Raw genomic sequence first — 22,235 nt, forward strand, 5'->3', positions numbered from 1 at the left:
TTATGTGAAGCGTTACTCTATTAACTGAAAGATATACACTACCTGACAAAATTCTTGTTGTCAATCACAGTTGTAAGAGCAAAAAATAACTTGACTTTTCTGATGAATCAACTATAACACTGCATCCCACTCATTAGATATACTGCAAAAGATCTATTGGAAGCTGCATGGACCCAAGATTCTCACAGAGATCAGTTAAGTTTGGTGAAGGAAAAATTATGGTTTAGGGTTACATTCAGTTTAGGGGCATGCAAAAGATCTGCAGAGTGGATGGCAACATCAACAGCCTGAGGTAAAGACATTTGTGCTGCCCAGTACATTAGCAACCACAGAAGAGGGCAAGTTCTTCAGCAGCATAGCGTTCCTTCTCAGAGTTCAGTCTCCACATCAAAGTTTCTAAAAGCAAAGAAGGTCAAGGTGCTCCACGATTGGCCAGTCCAGTCACCACATATGAACATTATTGAGCATGTCTAAGGTAAGATGGAGGCATTAAAAATGAATCCAAAGAATCTTGATGAACTCTGTGAGTTCTGCAAGAATACTTTATTTGCCATTCCAGATGACTTTATTAATAAGTTATTTGAGTCATTGCAGAGATGTATGGATGCAGTCATCCAAGCTCATGGAAGTCGTACACAATATAATTTTCCACTGCAGCTTGACTTTATATTCTTTACTGTACATTACTTCTGTTAAGTGACAAGATTTTTATGTAAGCAATGTCAGACCTTACTGTCCAAATTTAATAATTAAAAATCAAGGCATGATCATATTTTATTTTGGTACAACAAGCGTAATCTAGATGCCTCTGCTTTTCATATAAGCCACTTCTGATGCCAAATGATCAACCAGAAGTCAAGTTATTATCTGTTCTTAAAATTTAGATAGGCAACAACTTTTGTCAGGTAGTGTAAAAATATTGAAATTGAACAAATATTTGTTAGTGCTGTAAGATTTCTCTTAAAATTAGCAGGAAATAATACTATCGGGAGAATTCATGTTTTTTATATTAATTCAAATCTTGACATTTGTTGAAAGACTCACGTTGGAGATCATTTTATTGATTTGGTTTTCCAGAAACACACACTTCCATTCATACATGATAATACATTTGAATTATTTTTTTAGCAAAACTAAGTACATGAGGTAGAAGGTAATTCACTGCATTTCTGTAAAAGAAGAAGGAAAAAAATATTGTCTGAATATTAAAGTTTGAATTTCTTTTAGAGAAAGTATACTGTAATAAATCTTGACCTGAGTGGCCGATACAGTAAGTGTAATATGTTCCAATAAACAGCCAGTGAATTATGACCACAATTATGGATTTTTCTAGGGGAAAAAGGCACATTTGCAAAACAAGCTGTGTGAATCCTATTTCTGTATAATATGACATTATCTGAGATCGATTGGTTATGAACTAATCTCTTTTGCTTACTATGCAGAGATTCAGCTAGACAGGAGCAGTTACATTCATAGTGATGAATGGTGGCCATTTGACCCACTTTTACATATCTCCAGATACACCACTGAAATGCTAAACACTCAGGCAGTGTCTTAAAATCCAATGACCTGCCTTGCTGGAAAGGGAGGGAAAAAACACTGTCTAGGTAGGCAGCTTATGAGATTTAGCTGAATACCCAACCTTACCTTTTCTAAAACACAGCTGTATTTATGCAGTTAGTATTTATTGGTGATGACAAAGAATGCCCACATATGCAGTCAAGGCTTGTTTATCCAAATTTTTGTTATATGGCATCAAGAAAAAAAAGCTCAAATTGTTATCTCATATTTTGTGTCTGCTCCTTCAGCCGCCAGGCAGCATCCATGTATTTAGTGATTTCCGAGTTCTGCCGTGGAAAGTTTAATCTTCTGTCACTGCGATCTGTGACGAGCTGAAGTGTTACATGAAAGAGATGATTAGTCATTTGATTATGGAAGATGTTTTTCATTTTATGCTGTGCTGGCGTTGCTTAAGTACTTAAAGAGTAATCCTTAATAGTAGAGTTTTTAAATAGTGTTAATTTAAAAAAAAATTCTTAACCTCATTTATTTTATATATTTATTATATTTTTTATATATTTATATATTTTATACAGGTATGATTAAATAGATACAATTAATACAAAGCAAAAATGGTGTTACTCCTCAGTGTTTTTGACGGAACTATCTAAACATTCTTAATTCAAGATACATTTAACTAAAAAGCTAAATGGCTTGGGCTGTTTTTCTTAACTTTACTCAATGTTGACTTTTTTTGGTAGAACATTATGGTAGAACATTAAACCAGCCTTTTAGCTTAAACTGTGTTGTTAATGGTTAGCATTCCTTTAAGCGTCAAGAATTATACAGGCAAACACTAATACCTATGACTTTTGATAATACATTATTATTTTCCTTCCAATTTTTTTTTTTATTATTTTAAAGGGACAGTTCACACAAGTATGAAAGTTTAAAATAATCAGAACCCTGTAACCACTGAATTCCATAGTATTTTCTTTTCCTACTATGGAAGTAAATGATACAGGTTTTCAGTTTTCTTCAAAATATTTTTTGTTCAACAGAAGAGAGAACCCCATAAAGGGTTTAAAACACTTGTGAGTACATTTTCATTTTGGGGTGAACTGTCCCTTTAAAACAAGAAAATAAATATTAATACACTTTTTTTAAACCCATTGGGCCACATAGATTTTCTTTTGTGTTTAAACTCAGTTGATTTTTATATTTTTTTCATCAGTTTGTCAATCAATTATTTACACATACTGTATAATACATGTAGTACTATGCACTATAATACATTTAGTATAATACAAAAGTATTAAGTATTTTTTTTAGGATTAATGAATATATTAGGATTTCATTAATTTTGACAGACAGACAGACAGACAGTGTCAAAATGTTCAAATTAAAGCTAATATAAAATAGAAACATGTAGAGAACATGAAGTGACACCTCTGTTGTATACAGTCAAACATTTAAACATTCAAACATGAATTAATATGTACCTACCAGAGGACTAGATAACCATCCTATCTCCTGTGATTCAGTCTGAGGGTGAGTGTACTTCTTTGTTGGCTCCAGGTGGGCATTATGGACAGCCTGAAGGAAAGCAGCTGTACAAAAGGTTGTATAATTAACTTGACAACCACAAATTTTATTCAGTAGTGTAAATATTTTTTTAAATAATTAGTTACTGTGTTGTTAGTAAATAGTTGTTAGTTGATAAGTCATACATTTCATACACATCTTACATTTTTGCTTTCAACTTTGTTACTTTTTTAATTAAGTATGTAAACTATTTTCTTGAATATATTTGTGGTGAGGAATGCATTTAGATTTTGCATGGTGCTTAACTTTTCTGCAGCAGTATTTATTTGCAACAGATGAAGCATTGTTGTCATCTACATGGCAATAAAGGTAGCAGGGCTCAACAATAAGGACTGCCCGGTGGCCCAGGGCCAGTGTGAGAGACACTTGGGACAGTAGACCGTATCATTACTGGCCCGATTGGGACAGTGCTGCCTTGTCAGTCACTAACATTTAATTTGTCTGTGACTATTTGTGCATTTTAAGTGTGTGCTTTTAAATTTTTAAATGCTACCTTCTCTGTAATGTCGTAAACAACATATTGCGATTCGTCTTGTATGATTGATTTAACCATGCTATTTTTTTTTGTAACCTGGTAACAACAAGTACAGCGTAGAAACAGCAACATGGCGGCAACATCAAATTATAAGGCTAAACGAAAATGTCTGTCTCTAACGTCTTGGAAGTAGACATTTACGTGGCAACCACACGACAAAATAAAAATGAAGTGATGTTATGCATAGTTTGCTGTCAGTTTGACAAGTCAGCCACTTTTTGTTAAATAATTTCAAACAGCAATAAAGTACCTCCACATTCTCCATACTGCGCTTTTTGCTTGCATAACACTTATATTAACAATTGTTTTTTAAGTATTGAAATTCTAGATTTACAGACTTTATTTTTGACATATTATTTAAAATATGTGGCTAAAAATAGCTATTAACTTCCCTTTTTTTTTGGTGGGGCCAGTGAAAATTTTTGCAGGGCAAGTAAAAATCTGAACCACTTGCCTAATCTGAGCAGTAGAAAAAATCCTTAGCGTTGAACCCTGGGTAGTGTACTATATTCAATTCAGTTGATGTTTATAGCACTTTGATGTAGATTGTGTCAAAGCAGCTTAACATAGAAGTTGTAGTAACTATGCTTTGTATTTTTTGCTTTAACTCCTCCATACTTGTCAACAAGGCTAATATGTAAGTGTGATCACAGTTGGTTGTTTTCAAATATGATATGACAACATCCAGTTATGATTAAATTTTTTTATCACTGATTATATTGTATTCAATATTATATTATATTGAAGAAATATATGTTTTTTATGCACTTTTTGTGCATGCGAGTTTAAAGGCATAGTACACCCAAAAATACAAATTCTGTCATTTACTCTCCATCAAATGATTCCAAACTGGTATGAATGTTAACATTTGAAATCATTTGATGGAGAGTATCATTTCATCAAAAAGGAAGCAATTTCAAAGAATTCTGCAAACTGTTGAACACTAACTTCTATAGTTTATAGGGGTTTTTCCCACTAGGCCTGCTATTTTATAACGTTTTTCAAAATATATTTTGTTTAAAAGAAAAAAAAACTCAATTTGATTGGAACCACTTGAGTGGGGTTAAATATGAGTAAATCTTCGTTTTTGGTATAATTTTAAGTCTGTCTTGAGTATCTGTAGATGTTAAATGGACTATAGTGTTGATTACAAAATTATAAATGTTTTAAGAAACATAGAATACTCACGATCCCCCTCCTCCTTTTTGTGGGCGTTACTGGACATTGGTTTGTCAGTCAAAACGTGCACTGTAGAAACAAAATATACTGTTTTCCCTTGTCTTTTCCCCAGTTCTTTCTTTATCATGCATTTAGTCAAGGTAAGGTAACTTAAGTCAAGGTCTGCACTCACGTTTCTTGAAGGGGTTGATGTTAAACTCCGTGTAAAGCTTCTGGTGTCTCAACTCCTTCATTATTGTCTCGACATGAATAGCATTCTGGTGAACTATGTCCAATGGTTCTTTTTCTTTAAGTTTTGCCATATTTAAGCTGTTAAAATGTTTTTTCGGATGCTAATGTGTGTTAGTCTGAACACAGAGTCACTCACAGCTGAGGGTTGAGTCTTGTTGCTTGGAAACCGTAAATACAGCAAAGCAAATGCATTTTCTTTCACCACGCGAGGGCGCTGAATGACCAGTTATTAAACATTTACCACAGACGCTCTTCTGATTGTAACGGTATTTACTGTCAATACTTCCAACAGTGATTTCCAACTGGAACCATTATCCACTTCAGATTGATAAACAAGGTAATGAAAAAAGCTATTAAGTAAATTAATAAAAACATATAGCCTATGTTTGTTGCGGATTAAGAAACAATACTATCAACTTTGTAAAAATAGAAAACAACTATTATTTTTTTACTTTTTCACTTTTTAAATCTTTTGAAAACAAACTGTAAATAAATAAATAAATAATATATAAAATATCTTAACTGACAAAACTTTGACCAAAGGAAGTGATATTTTTTTCTTATCATTTAAAATCCAAGAATATCTGATATATATATATATATATATATATATATATATATATATATATATATATATATATATATATATATATATATATATATATATATATATATTTATATATATATATATATATATATATATATATATATATATATATATATATATATATATATATATATTATCATAATAATATGCATCATATTTGTTGTTGTTGTAAAATAAACCATAAAAAATACTTTTGATGTTATCTTATTATTCAATTTATTTATTATTTTTATTTTATTATTATCCATTTATATTATTACCCATTATAATTATATAAAATAATGAAAATATTATTATGATAATTATTATAATAATCCCTGCTGATGCTGCTGGCCCAAGATAAGTAGCAGACAACGGTAGATGATAGATGGATGGATGAGGATGATGATGACTATTATTATTATTATTATTATGTCAGTAAAATTATATATTTATTAAATTTTTATAATTTTTTTTTATTTTCTGAGAGGCCTGTTTTATTAATGAGACACTTGGCTTTCAAGATCTAGGTTGTTGTTTTTCTAGGTATAGACTCATTTCTTGTGTTTTTATATATATAAAAAAATTTTGAACAAAGAACATTTTTTCTTTCTCATAACTTCAGCATGTATAACTTCAGCATGAAACTTTGTAGATGGACCATAGTAAAGCTCAAAATTTTTTCTTTCCAATGATACCTATTTATTTTATTTATTTTTTATTTTTTTGTAGCTTACTGGGGTCAAGATCTGTTAATATTTTAAATTAGATAGATGTAAAAACCCATAAGTGGGGTGCTGACTAACAAGTTCAAAAGCCAAGAATATGTGAAATTATTTTACTTTTATTTTAGTTTATATGGGTAGCACAATCGCCTCACATGCAGCAAGAAGGTCGCTGGTTCGAGCTCCGGCTGGATCAGTAGGCATTTCTGTTTGGAGTTTGCATGTTCTTATTGTGTTCACAAGGGTTTCTTCTGGGTGCTCTGGTTTCCCCCACAAGTCCAAAGACATGCGGTATAAGTGAATTGAATAAGCTAAATTGCCTGTAGTGTATGTGTGAGTGAGAGTGAATGGGTGTTTCCTAGTAATGGGTGGCAGCTGGAAGGGCATCTGGTGCGTAAAACACATGCTGGATAAGTTGGCGGTTCATTCCGCTGTGGCGACCCCAGATTAATAAAGGGACTAAGCTGAAAAGAAAATGAATGAATGAAACAGATGCAAAGTGTCATCTGCAGTTTTCTTCTAAAATGAGCATTTTAACCAGGCTTCTGTGTGGGTTCAGTATTTTCACTTTAATGGCAGAGAATATGATCTTTTCATTTCATTTAAAGTGAAATAACTGAACATAAACTGGAAAAAGGTTGATTTTAAAAAAGAAAATTTCAAATGGCACTTAGGGTTTTTTGCTTCTTATATTTTTGCTTCTTATATTTATAACACTTATATTTTGTTGAGTAAACAATTAAATAAATACATAAATTAACGATTGCTTGTTTACTTTTGTACTCACCAACAAAACCTAAATAAATGTTGTCATATGTTAAACATGTTAAAATGTTAAACAGTATTTTGGTTGTTATATAAGAACCAAAAATAATTTTCCCATTTCTTTCAGGTTTTGTAAAATGAATGAATTAAGGAATTTGACAAAAGCAAAACTTTGACATTATTGAAAGTGTTAAATTATGTTTTACTATTTGTGAACCAAGAAAATATGAAGTCAGAATTATTAGCCCCCACCCCCCTGAATTATCAGCCCCCCTGTTTATTTTTCCCCCAATTTTTGTTTAGCAGAGAGAAGATTTTTTCAACACATTTCTAAACATAATAGTTTTAATAACTCATCTCTAATAACTAATAACTGGTTTATGTTATATTTGCCATGTTGACAGTAAATAATATTTGACTAGATATTATTCAAGACACTTCTATTCAGCTTAAAGTGACATTTAAAGGCTTATGGTTAATTAGGTTAACTGGGTAGGTTAGGGTAATAAGGCAAGTTATTGTATAACATGGTTTGTTCTGTAGACAGTCGGGAAAAAAAACAGCTTAAAGGGGCTAATAATTATGACCTTAAAATGGGTTATAAAAAAATTAAACTGCTTTTATTCTAGTCGAAATAAAACAAATAAGACTTTCTCCAGAAAAAAAAAAAAACATCAGACACACTTTGAAAATGTCCATGCTCGGTTAAACATCATTTGGGAAATATTTAAAAAAGAAAAAAATCAAAGGGAGGCTAATAATTCTGACTGTATATATAACTGGATACGAATTTTTAATATTAAGGCTCATTTAGCTTTCTATTTAGTTTGTAAACACAAATTATGTGTCGTCACATCAAGTATTTTTAACATTTTGAAAATGATTTCCAATAATTTTTCCCACTCTTTCTGTCACACCAAACTGTTGCTTCGTTTTACAGATTATAGTGAGAGATTTAGGAACGTGAGAAAGTTTTCAGCACATCTAACCATGAGTCCATGCTATGTCTGTGACTAGCAGTCATCCATAACCACAATCTGTGCCGAAACATAAACACACACTCGCTCAAGGCCTATTGTCTACACGCACAGCATGATAATACTCTATCTCATACACAAAGACACAATGTGAACACGTATGCGAGTGTTTGTTTAGGTGTGAGTAAGTGTATGTTAGGGTTCAGATAAATGCACCTACCATCATTCTTGTCGCCCACCTTTAGCTGAAATAAAGCTTTATTCCCTCAGTCACAGAGAAGGAGCGACTACGAAATCTCTATCTGCTAGATAAACCCCAGGAGTCATACACCACTGATGCCACTGATTGTTCTCTATACACTCGCCATCATCGAGGCCCACTGGAGACGCCACTCGGTCATGGGAAACTCTTTTGAAAAATCAGATTGGCACTGCTTTTTAAGCATTCCCGCAGCCTCAGCATGTTTTCTGTTAATGGGAAAAGTTAAAGGCACACCAAAATGAGACGCACTCTGGAGATTAAAATAAAAGAAACATTTAGATTTGTGTCAGAAATATTGTGATCTTCAACATTTTTAAATTCAAGAAACTTTAGTTGTGAGTCCCAAAGCACAAAACAGTTACATTTTAACTTTAATTTCCACTTTAATTTGTGTTTACACTATGATCAAACATAGAGAACAGACATGCAGCATGAAGAAAATAAATGAGAAGTTCTGAAGTTTATCTAAGCCATAAATGAATGGGAAATGTGGAAGTCCTTCCTATGAATGACTTGAAAATAGGTCACAGGACATCACATTCCCTCGTAGTTGTCTCTCATAGTCATTACTATTCTCTCTTAGTCTCTCATAGACATCTCTCAGTCACAGGACATCATAGTCTCTTACTGCACATCACATAGTCTTTCACAGCACATAGTCTCTCATAGACGTCTCGCAACACATCTCTAGTCTCTCATTGCATACCATAGGTCTCAGTAGAGTCGGTGTGTCTGCATAGGTTTCATATTTAGGGGGCAAGCACTGAAGGTGCATAGGTACCTATTGTATCCCTTACGGTTCTTATTATTCTATTGGCTTCTTCTTCTACAGGCACCCTTTATTTTGATGGTTCATTTGTTGAATTGTACATGAAGTTACAGTACATTGCATTTACATGCCAACTAATTCTCATTAGATTGTAAGTACTGTTTGGTTGGGGTTAGGTTTAGGGTTAGTGTAAGTTGACATGTACTCGTAAAGTTTCTTATAGTCAGTTAAATGTCTGTTTAGTAGCAGTATCAACAGAAATTAAGCTGTGTACTAATACTCAAATGGACCATCAAAATGAAGTGTTACCTCTTCTTCTTCTGCTTCTTCTTCTTCTTCTGCTCTGGGAGTCTACAGCATTCATATTAACCATTTGCGGCATTTGCGCAAACTTTGGCACACTGACAGTCTCATCTTCACTCACAACAAATTTTGACTCTCTATCTCAAACTCTCTAGCACCACCACTTGTCCAAAGTTTGCCTTATGTTTATCGTTATAACTTTAGAACCAAATGGGCTACAATCAAAAATCTTTTTCCTCTGAATCCTTTGCTGATTCAAATGGACTCAATGACATCATGAACATTTTTTCTCTATTTCGAATTTTTCATAAAACCTATTTGAAAGATCTCATCCTGGGCCATTTGTCCGATTTTCACCAAAATTGAATCACATAATCTACAGACCTTGCTGACCAAATGTTATGGTATTCAAGTTGATTAGACAAACGTTTTTGATTAACTTGTGATCAAATTTAATGTAGAGTCAAAAACTTTGTAATGTATTGATGTATTCACACCAAACTTGGTGTGTGTTATGACAACTGTGGTCTCAGAGTACCTGGTGTGTTGGGGCGCACTGCCTCCTAGTGGTCTGGAGAGACAAAAACTTCTCAACCCTTTGCAAAAAGCATAATCAGGATCTACTTACAGTGTACAGATGTCACAGACAGGGAGCTTAAAGCTTGCCTTGATATATCTTAAATTAGTAAAATAAAAAGGTCATTTTAATAAAAGTTGTTTAAATACTCCATAACTTAACAAAGGCCTAGTCCTGGTTTAAAGGATATATTAGGGTTATGTTAGGGTTTAGGCTTGCTGAATGCAAAGTAAAGCATTTCTTACATACTTCCATACAGGGGCGAACTGGCCATCTGGCAATTCTGGCAAATGCCAGAAGGGCCTGACCAATTTTTAAATGTGGGCCGGTCAGTTTTTTTTTTCTTGTTTTTTTTTTTTTTTTAATATGTATTGTTTTTACGTGCAGGCAGCTTTTATCTCTTGCTAGATGTGATATTATGATGTTGATTAATAAATATAATAAAATAATAATAATAATAATAATAATAATAATAATAATAATAATAATAATAATAATAACTAATGTTAAGCATTTGGCCCAATCAGCGACGGCCGCCTGATTTCAAGATTGGCCGACCCAATCCGAGGTCACCCGGACATTATCAAAATCTGGCAAGAATGTCATATTATTTAACCATCTGTATACCAAAATAAATACTGAATGTGCGTGTCCATGGGTGGGGTTGTGTCGGTGTGGTAATGTGGGCTGATGTGGCTACAGTGCCAGGTCTGAAAATGTATTTTTCCAACTATGGCATAAAGTAAATGAGGTAAAAAAAAAAAAAATGATTGGAGAATTTGCACTTTTTCTGGCTGGCCTATTCCTTTAAGGTAAGCCCTGTGTGTGAACTGGACCAGAGCGTCTTTTGTCTAATCATTGATACCCAAGAGGCTACTGCAGGTGAGCATGAAATGCAAGTAACATAAACCTGGGCAAACTTGTTGGCATGCTGAATCACAAGCTATTTATTGTTATTTTTTTCTCTAGTTATTATGGTCTGTCTATAAGCTATATAAAATAATAAGCCAACTTTTTCTTGTCAGACAGCATTGTGCTAACACCGCGTCTCATATATATTCTTTTTGGCTTTCTGTTATGTTTTGCCAGTTTTATGAGTCATTTCAAACTCCACAAGGACTGACAAAAGATCATCAATTCAGATTACCCAGAAAAGATGAAGTGACACCCTTTATGGTTTGTTTTAGTTTGCTGTAACATGATCGCCTGCGGTTATTAGTTTGACATTTGTGAATTTAACAGCGTTAACTTACATTGGCACTTGATGCTTTCTTTTATCTGATTGGCGAAAACTGCGTCTGGACTTCAGAAGCTTATCGAGTGTCGACACTCTGACTTCTGCTCTTCTGACAGCTAAACATAGAAACACACACACACACACACACACACACACACACACACACACACACACACACACAGACCACAGACACACTTGTACAGCTATCTTACAAGAAACATTCTGCGTTTTTAGATTTTCAAAATACTTCAATCTGTGTGATTTTAGCAAGGCAAGTTTATTTATATAGCACATTTCATACACAGTGGTAATTCAAAGTACTTTACATAAACTGGAATAAAACAATCAAGTATAAGACAAACTGATTGAACAAGTTAAAATAGGTTTTGAAGGAATGAAAAAGAAAAGAAAGACATAAAAATGTGATCTTTCGGCCGTAGTCTAGTGCTCATTTAGTAAAGGCACAGCTAAACAGAGGATTTCTTGATTTGAATGTGCCTAATGTTGTAGCACATCTGATCATTTCTTCTGGTTCCAGCAGGGGGGGCATAGTGGCTAAAGGCCGATTCACCTTGCTTTGACTGAACTCTTGGAATTTCTAATGTACTTGATCTTTAAGATCTGAGTGATCTGTTAGGTTTATATTCAGTGAGCACATCCTGTAATGCAGGGCTGCTCAATCCTGTTCCTGGAGATCTACCTTCCTGCAAAACACAGCTCTCACTCTGATCAAACGCACCTGAACCAATTAATTAGGACCAGAACAGCACTTGATAATTACAGGCAGGTGTGTTTGAAATGGGTAGCAACTGAAATCTACAGGACTGTAGATCTCCAGGAACAGGGTTGAGCACCCCTGCTGTAATGTATTGAGGTCATCTGCCATTTAGCGATTTATAACAAGTAGTTATGCTTTAAAATCTATTCTGATTGTAACTGGGAGCCAGTGTAAAGACCTGAGGACAGGTGTAATGCGCTCTAATTTCTGCTGCTGATAAGAATCCTGGCAGCAGCGTTCTGCATGAGCTGCAACTTTCTGACTGTCTTTTTGGGGAGGCCAGTGAGAAGTCCATTACAGTAATCCACCCTACTGGTGATATAAGCATAAACAAGTTTCTCTTAGTCCTCAATGTAAAAAAGCATCTAATTTTACAGATGATAATATGCTGATTTACGTACTGCTTTGTCATGATTACTGAAACTCATATTTGACTCCAGAACCACACCAAGATTCTTGACCTTTTTTTTTTTTGACTCTTAGAGCCAAAGTACACATTCACCCTGAGAACCTCATCTCTGTTCCCAAATGCAGTGACTTATGCAATGAGTCTACATCCCAAATGCAATGATTTATGAGCCATTTGTCTCATAGGGCCCAAAAATGTTTCCACCTGGTCAAAATTTACTCATTGCTATATTTGTGGATACATTTGGTCCCCACAATGTAAGTAATATAAGTTACATGTTTTTTTGTTTGTTTGTTTTTGTGAATTGTAGGCACCTTGCATTGGTTTGCCCAATGTATTCCATTCTGTTTACTGTACAAACTACAGTATATTATATCGCACTACCCAAACCCTATTCCTTAACCCAACCCTCACAGGAAAGTGTGTGCATTTTTACTATTATGTATTATTTATAAGGCTCTTGAAAATGGGGACATGTGCAATGTCCTCATAAGTCACTTTCTTCTTGTAATACCCATGTCATACATGCAGTTATACAAATTTGTGTCTCTCTCTTTTTCACACACACACACACACACACACACACACACACACACACACACACACACACACACACACACACACACACACACACACACACACATACACACACACACACACACATTTTTCTTTGATACAACTGCTAATAGCAAATTTCAGCGAGTATGTCACATAAAACATATGTTCCAATTTTCCTCATTCCCCATGGCCTTAAAACATAACAAGAGAGATTTCTGTAACTGTCACTTTCTTTGCTCCTAAGAGGATGTCCAGAAGAATAAAAACAAACGGCTTGCTGCTTGTCTCACATTCTTTCCTCAAGTGGCGTTTGTTTGGGAAAAGGATCTACGGCGTGGGGATTTGCAGTAGTACTCGTCATGTGTGGGACTTGAGCACTTCTGACAGGTGAAGCAGAGGAAAGGATTGAGGAACGGAGTGGTTTGATTACTTAAAGAGCATTTGATGGACTATAGAGTGCACTTGGTCGCCGCCGTGCTGTCTTCTGCGTGAGAGAGTTTCCAAAGTTCACTCATTAAGACTTCTTATCAGGCAGCATGTCTTAATGGGATTTTGATAGCAGTAAATGTCAGTGGACACAGTATATTACAAGCTGAGCATGATCATGGGACACTGTAGTTTAAATTGCGAATTTAGAGGCAGAGATGACATCATCTTTTAGTCTTTTCTATCTATCTATCTATCTATCTATCTATCTATCTATCTATCTATCTATCTATCTATCTATCTATCTATCTATCTATCTATCTATCTATCTATCTATCTATCTATCTATCTATCTATCTATCTATCTATCTATCTATCTATCTATCATCTGTCTATCTGTCTGTCTGTCTGTCTACTGTAGCTGCATCCAAAATGGCACACTACGCACATATGCACTATAAATGTAGTGCAAGTAGAGTAAAAGTATCTGTTGTAAATATTACTCAAAGTGTGAGTAAAAAGTAGCCCTTTCATAAGTACCTAGGAGTAGTGAGTATTATGCTGTGAAAAGCTGATGCATTTACATGTAATTTGTGCATGTGTGTGTGAACGTAACATTCTGTAGTGCATCTAGTTATTGCCCAGCAGGCACACAATGTCATAAGATGTTAATATTCGGTTAGATTTAGCCAGAGTCTAAGGACAAAGTTATTTTGATGTCCAATAATGACGTCAAATGACATCGCTATTTGGTCGATTTTAGGTTGTGTTAGAAAGTGACTAAAATCCAATGTTAAGTCAACATCCTAAATCAATGTCATTTTAGCGTCAAATACTTACATTTATTCATCAGGTATGGCAACCAAAATCTAACATCTGATAGATGTCATCGTGGTAACGTCCACACAACTGCTGTGACATCATTAGATGTTGTTATTTGGTTGTTTTTTGGTTAGACATTGATGTTGGTCTGACGTTGCGTTCTGACGTCAACCCGATTTTCATTTCCATCTTTTTATTTCCACAACATCTTGTGCCTGCTGGGTGTTTACGGCCATTTTGGTCATCATACAAAATACATCCGTCAACTTCTCACCGTGGACATCTTCTTGGACATCTTCTTGGACAATTTTAATGCTTCCAAACCGTTTGCTGCAATTTTAAATCGCCCATGTCTTAAGGTAGTTCACTATGATGAGATTTTCCGTCTATGTGCGATTTGATTGGACAGGAATGACAGGACTGATTTTTCTAATCCCCATAGACAACTAAAAATTGTGACTGCAGGTTAAAGGAAAGAAGTGGAGTAAAAGTACAGATACAGTACTAAAAATGTACTCGAGAAAATAAAAGTGAACAGTTTTAAAACTACTTAGTAAATAACAATATCTGAGAAAACCTACTCAATTACAGTAATTTGATTATTTGTAATTTGTTATTATGCACCACTGTATATTGATGTGCATATCCCACTTCCAGTTGACCGGGTATCACCGAGTTTTCAGTGTGAATAGTGAATAGTGCGTAAGTATGTAATTTAGGGCACACATTATATCTAGTGTATCTATCTCTGTCCATCTGTCCATCTATAAGTAATTTTTTTTTTTATTCAGAAAACAAAACTTAATATTTATTAATATTTAATTTGTTATGTTGCTTCTTTTATAATAAATAATAATAAATAAATTGATATTATCATTCATTTTGTCTTCTTTTGTAGTAAATGCAGCACAAAAACATTATCTAACAAGGACATTAAAGGAAACAAAATGATTATTTATTTTTCAAAACAAATTATATATATATATATATATATATATATATATATATATATATATATATATATATATATATATATATATATATATATATATATAAAAAATATGTGATTAAACTTAAATCCGTGGGGCAGGAAGAAAACAAAGCATAACTACATAAACAACTTTTAATTAACTTTATTATATGTATGCATGAACTTACTTAATTTTTAATATTTTGTTCAGGCGATGACTAAATATCTGTATTTGAAAACTTTTAAGAAAAAAGTTTCCCACTACAAATTTCTACACTTAAAAAAAAGTCCTTTAAACTTATATTAGGTTAAACTGACTTAAAACAGCTTGTGTAAATTATAAATAAGATATTAATAAAAAATAACTAATAAAATAAAGTTTATTAGTTTAATAAGTTAAAATTACACTGAACATGTTGTTGTCAGGACAAATTGATCACTGTAAATATAAATATTCACAGTGTAAAGATTGTTAAAATCAATATACATTTATTTGAAAAGCACATTTTTCAAAAAAAAAAAGATCTTCTGTAGGCTACACACACAAAGTTCTGCCTGTCTTTCATTCTGTCTGTCTATCTGTCTATCTTCTATCTGTTTATCCGTCTTTCTGTCTGTCTATCTGTATTTATCTATCCGTCTTTCTGTCTGTCTATCTGTATTTATCTATCTGTCTTTCTGTCTATCTGTTAATCTATCTATCTGTTTATCTGTCGTTGCGTCTACATCCCAATCTTTAGTTTTTTTCTTTTCTTTTTGGTTTGTTTTAAATATTAATTCCCATGGAATAAGAGCAGGCTGTTAAATAAACTGGCCCATTTGTCTTGAGAACAGCAGAAATCAGAACAGACGGTTCCTCTTCTTCGAGGTGATGAGCCAGCTAAATGTCAGATCTGTCTTCAACTACCACTTACTACTTGGCGACAAAAGAGGGATTGGGTTTCTTCAGAGAGGCCGGCTTGTGTTTGCAGAGGATCATTTGAGAGACGGGCCTGTTTGGGCTCATGTCCAGAGTAGGTGGTGTGAGTAAAGAGCCTGTGTTTGGGTGTCCTGTGTGTACGAAGCAGTCCAAAAGCCCAGGATCAATCTTATCATCAGTTCATTTTTCCACTTGTTTGCCTGGAATGCTGGGAATTCTTTTCTGACAAATGGAAAATTGGGTAGAGTCAACTTGGGAATTATTTTCAGTGGACACATTTGGAAAACTAAACCCAATAATTTGGCAGTAAGGAACAATACAATTCAATATATTAACATCAAGTATCTTGTCTCAAAGGTGATTATCAAAGAAATCCATTTGATAAAAAGATTTTTAAAGTTGTTACTAGTTCAAGCCTAGACCTTAAAAAATAAATTAAATAATGTGTCATTGTCTAAAAGAAACAGATTTAAATATTACATTTTAGATATATTTGTACTGTCATTACTTATATCATTACTTATATCCAAAAAAGGGAAACTTTAATCATAGACCACTTTTACTGCAATATACTTAAAAGATCATACTTTTTTCTTAAATTAAAGTCAGACAATTTTGGGTTATCTTCAAATATTTCAAACAGGAGAACTACTGAAAGCACTTAAAGTAGCGCAGTGGCTGCTATCCATCAAATAGAGACTGATGGGCTCATTAAGTTCAAAGAGACTCATAGACGTCCCATTAAACCTTTACAGTCAACTCTCAACACTTCAGAAGCCAAATGTGCCCCCCGACAGTCCATCATATTAATCACAATAAATCATGCATCTTTAATCCCTTTATCATACATGGCAATCTAAAAGAGACGGGGTGAGGGGAGGAGAATTTTAAAGTCATTTGGTTAAAGAGCCCATATTATACATGAAATAGGGTCATATCCTGGTTGTAAGGGTCTCCAACAACAGTCTAATATGCATGCAAGGTCAAAAAACACTTTCATGGTCTTATAATCTGCATTTATTTTTACCTAATTATCCCAGCGACTCCTGTATGAATCGTCCAGTGATTCATTTGTTCCCAAACCCCTCCTTAGCGCGGAGCTAATCTGCGCTGATTGGACCGATGACAGTCTGTCGCGATTGGTCGACTGCCTTCAGTCAGAGAGGGAAATGGCCAATAGCTAATCAGCAATTTAAAAAGTAATCACAGTTCATACACGCTCGATAGTGCAGACGTGGATTTTAGCTGCCACACTATGGCAAGTGGATAGTGCCACGGATAACCGAACGAAGGAGACAGTCGTGTACTCGCCATACCACACACACACACAAAAACACACACACACCTCCGGATGACAACGCTCCCGCTTCCGCCCGCACCCGCCAGGTTTTAGCCTGAGAACCCGCTCCGTTTTCTGCCCGCCGCGCCCGGTCCCGCTAGAGCGGAGAACACAACCAAAAATCACCCAGTATACAGTCCAGACAGCCAAGCTGTCGTTCGTTCGTTCGCTCGCTCTCTCTCTCTCTCTCTCTCTCTCTCTCTCATACGCGCGCGTGCGCACTAACACACACACAAGCACCACGCAGACTCTCTCTTTCTAATTCGCATAGCAATATCCGTGATATTGCTAGACAGCCCGCTCCCGTCCCAAATTAAACCCGTTACCGACCGCTCCCGCGATTTATTCGGAAATTTATTCCCGCGGCTGTCCCCGCGCCAGATTTCTGCGGCGCGGGAATAAATTTCCGAATAAATCGCGGGAGCAGAACTCTAGCACGGAGCTCCATAAACAAACAGCACGCGTCGCGTTTTTAACGTGACTTTGCACGCGATAAGATAAAATATCCAGTTAACCTGATACAGTACACGCGGTTACAAGTAACAAATCACAACTAAATACATTTGCAAGCAAGAGTAAACGAGGCAACAACTTTAACCGCACGTACTTACACTTGAGAAATGGAAGAAACCCATCCTGACGTCCATCAGTTACTCTTTACTGATCCTTCCTTTAACAAACTCAGATGAAGTATTCTTTGTAGCATGTAGCTTCCAGAAGTTTCCAACTGCTTGGTTATAATGCTGAGGTTTCATCTTTGGGTAGAGACTCAATATATCCATCTGCAGTGTGACTTCAATCGACCGGCATGTTTGTGTGCGTGTGTTTGTGGGTGTGCGTGTGTTTGTGGGTGTGTGTGTGTGTCTGGGTTTCTGCGTCAGAGGGCGGGGCCTCAGGTTTGAAATCTCCCGGGTTTGCGCGTGCACGTGAATAACTTGGTTTCGTTCGTACGTCATGGCGAAACACCTAATGAGTCGGTATCAAGGCGACTCGTTTGAAGCACTATGAGTCGACTCTTTTATAGATGAATCAACCGTTTTAAACACTGTATTCTTACAGATTTAAGCCTTAGCTGGATACTTCGCTTCACTTAGAGCTGTGTTACACACTACATGGAGGGGAATTTTCAAAAACCCATAATATGGGCTCTTTAATGCAATCAGTTGGCGTGAGTTGAATGATGGAGGATTGAAACAACTGTAGGTGAAAGCTGAACAAGTACTTCAGTGCCATTTTCTCTTCTAACATTTGCAGATGGTCTTCTGGGTTTTAAAGGGGATTTCAGAATCACATACAGTTAAAGTCAGAAATATTACCCACCTCGACCCCCCAACCCCCTTTTTTTCCAAATTTCTGTTTAACGGAGATGAGATTTTTTTCCCTAAACATAACAGTTTTAATAAGTCATTTCTGAAAATAGATTTATTTTTATCTTTGCCATGATGACAGTAAATAATATTTGACTAGATATTTTTCAAGACACTTCTATTCAGCTTAAAGTGACATTTAAATGCTTTACTAGGTTAATAAGATTAACTAGCCAGGTTAGGGTAATTAGGCAAGTTATTGTATAACGATGGTTTGTTCTGTAGACTATTGAAAAAAAAAACAGCTTAAAGGGGCTAATAATTTTGACCTTAAAAATTTAAACTGCTTTTATTCTAGCCAAAATAAAACAAATAAGACTTTTTCCCAGAAGAATTTTTTTTTATCAGACATACTTTGAAAATTGCTCTGTTAAACATTATTTAGGAAATATTTGAAAAAGAAAAAAATCAAAGGGTGGCTAATAATTCTGACTTCAACTGTATCTAACATGACCATCATGTCACTGGATCCTAAATAATATTTGCTTTTGTCCTGGATTAAATAATTCTTTGTAGTGTTAAAATCATTCTGTAGTTGAGGAGTAAAAAAGGTCATAAAAAAGTGAAAAAAAACAGTTTGCTAACAAATTATTTTTTTAGAACCAGAACTGCCAAAAACAAACCTCTTATGATTAGCTTACTAACATTTAAACTTTTTAAGGAATTGTTTTTCAGCTTTGTTTCTAACAATTCTGCCACAGTGTCAGCATTGTTACTCTGACTTTGTATCAGAAAATAAGTCTGAAAAAACCTTTCCTGTACCTCATTGAAAACATTGTAACAAAATTGTAGTAACTCTTTGTTGTAGTTGTAAAACAAAGTTTTTTCCTTTTTTTGTGTTTAACCATAAAACCAAGTTCTTTATGGATGGTGTTTATTAAAGCTGTTACTGAAAATTATTTCACGCAATGTATTCTACCATGGTAACACAGTTTGACAGTAACAAGATTTACCACTTTAAACTTTTAGCCCAAAACTCCACTTGCTAGCTAGCATAAAGGCTAAGTGCACATGGCACTAATGAAATCACAATTGAAAGACTTTAAAACCCACTATCAAAAATATGTAAAAAGTCTGTTAAATAAGCTCGCTTTTTCTATTGGGGTAACAAGGGTCATGTTCAACAAAATTACTGTTGGGGACAGACATACTGTAAATACTTTTACTATAATCTACACATTTTTGGTAAGTAAATCTTCAACCTGTGAAATTACTGAAATATAGTACCAAGAAAGACATGAGAAAACACGTGCAACTACAAAAAACTCCAGCAAATTAAAAAATGATCTTCATCTGTTTGACAGCACACATGCTTCAAATTTTTCACAAGACAAACACGTTTTAAAAACATGCTGTATTTTCTCACAGCACAAAATAAACTAAAACACAACGTAAATGTTTTAAGATGACCCTAAAACATGACGGACGCCACTGTGTCATAACTATTGCTCAGTAAAGATGTAGGTGATCTTTGAAATGTGAGTTTTTTGTTTATGTTAACATCCTGGTAATGTTTCGAAAATTGTTGTTCTATGCATGAACTGGAGTGTGATCAAAAAAAGTTTAATCAAAATAATGTGTTGTTTTGTTTAGCTTTTGGTTTTATAATTGTAAAGGATTCTTAGAAATGATAGATGATGATAAAGTAAACCAAAAAATGCTAGTGAATTGTAAATACATCCTGTAAATGAAATTTACTTTTTAGAATCATTGATTTACATCATTGACATACAATACATTGTTTAAGAATATATGAACTTTTATTTATATGTAGTTACTTTGTTTAGTACCATTTACTTAATTCTTGAAGTAAATTTCAGTAATTTCAAAATTAAAGATTTACTAAACATGTTTAAGTTCATCAAAAGAATAAGCAGATTAAAGTAAATATTTGTGAGGGCACACATATCTTACAGTGTGTCAGATCATACAAATCAAACAGATTATCCTTCCTTCATCTTATTATTTTTCTAAAAATTTTGTGTAGAGTTTGCATGTTCTCCCTGTTTGTGTGGGTTTCCTCCAGGTGCTCCAGTTTCCCCCAGTCTAAAGACATGTGCTATAGATGAATTGAATAAACTAAATTGGCCATAGTTTCTACAACCATACCACAGTGTACCTTTAAATTATTCTGGTGGATATTTTCACCAATTTAAAGGTACACTGTGGTATGGTAATATAATTTGCACAACGAAAAATTCATGATTTTCACCTCTAAAATATGATATTATTATGACCTTTAGCATGTTTTGATCAATGACATTGAGTTAGAAATTAAACATATACTTTTATTTAAACAAAAGAAAGAAAAAAGAAAGACTAAGGGCACTAAACCTGCAATTATAGAATAACACACAAAAACTACACCAAAGAAGCAGATAACTTCTGGATTTTTTTCAGAGAGATGCAAGACTGCAATGTATTGTGTGACTTTTAGAGAGAACCTCAGTGTGTTGATATGCTGACTAAAGTTCTTTCCAGGCCACCAGAGGAGTGGGTTGACATGTCATTAGAAAGCCCGTACATGGAGCTCTGGTCCTGTGCCAGATTCTGCCAGTTTGCTAACATATAATTATCACACTTTACACCTGGCAGCACTGCTAACACTGTATTCTCTGTCTGCCAAATACACTGAAATGGCATCAGTTAGTTTCTGGTAGCCTCTTACGTAGTAATCAAAATAACCATAATTTTTTCCTGGCGAACTCGATGCATTTCAATAGACTGTCTGTAGAGTAATAGGAAACTGTGAGAGAGACTATTGAAATAAATATTGTGTGAACACGTGCATTAAAAATACAAAATAATAATACAAAAATTGTCTATGCTTTTTTACTACAAAAATGACATTCAAAAAATATGTCTTTGAACACTGAAGAAAGTGCTGCTCTTAAGTAGACATGTTGTTTTCTAGACCAAATATCTAAAATTCTTAAACCTTTAACTGCTTGCTCTACCAAATAGTTGACCATATTTTGACTGTTTTAAATGATGATTTACACTACAGAGCATTTTTGTTTTACAAAAAATCAAACACAAAATCCTGTTGTGCTGCTACAATTGATTTTGGTTTTACTGTAAAAAAATGTTAAATGAGAATATGAAATATTTTATGTCACACTTCAAAAAATAAAGATGATTTAGTATTCAAATTTGTTTTATTTTGAATATTTAAACATATAATATTTTCAGTTTTTTAATATTATATGTAGTAATTCCTGTTCTTTTACCATAAACCGACTTATCAGCAGAGGTGGGTAGTAACAAGTTACATTTCCTTCGTTACATTTACTTAAGTAAAATTATTGGGTAACGTGTACTTTTTGAGTACATTTAAATGTGTGTACTTTTATTCTTACTCAAGTAAAATATTAGAGAAAAATCAGTACTCTTACT

At 34.2% G+C, this 22,235-nt stretch overlaps 1 protein-coding gene and 1 long non-coding RNA gene across 2 annotated transcripts in view; one reads left to right on the forward strand and one right to left on the reverse strand.

Moving 5' to 3' along the window:
• The window catches only part of LOC141386313 (uncharacterized), a 147,674-nt gene that overhangs the window by 30,364 nt on the left and 95,075 nt on the right, over nucleotides 1-22,235 (forward strand). The gene's annotated exons all lie outside the window — the stretch shown is intronic.
• Nucleotides 1,653-5,202, reverse strand: cfap144 (cilia and flagella associated protein 144). The gene is given in 4 exon segments (NM_001326574.2): nucleotides 1,653-1,892; nucleotides 3,007-3,110; nucleotides 4,829-4,888; nucleotides 4,992-5,202. Coding segments are annotated over 4 exon segments (408 nt in total). The 5' UTR covers nucleotides 5,122-5,202; the 3' UTR covers nucleotides 1,653-1,778.

The sequence above is a fragment of the Danio rerio genome, chromosome 6 (genome assembly GCF_052040795.2).
Source record: "Danio rerio strain M-AB ecotype USA chromosome 6, GRCz13ab, whole genome shotgun sequence".
Lineage (NCBI taxonomy): Eukaryota > Metazoa > Chordata > Actinopteri > Cypriniformes > Danionidae > Danio > Danio rerio.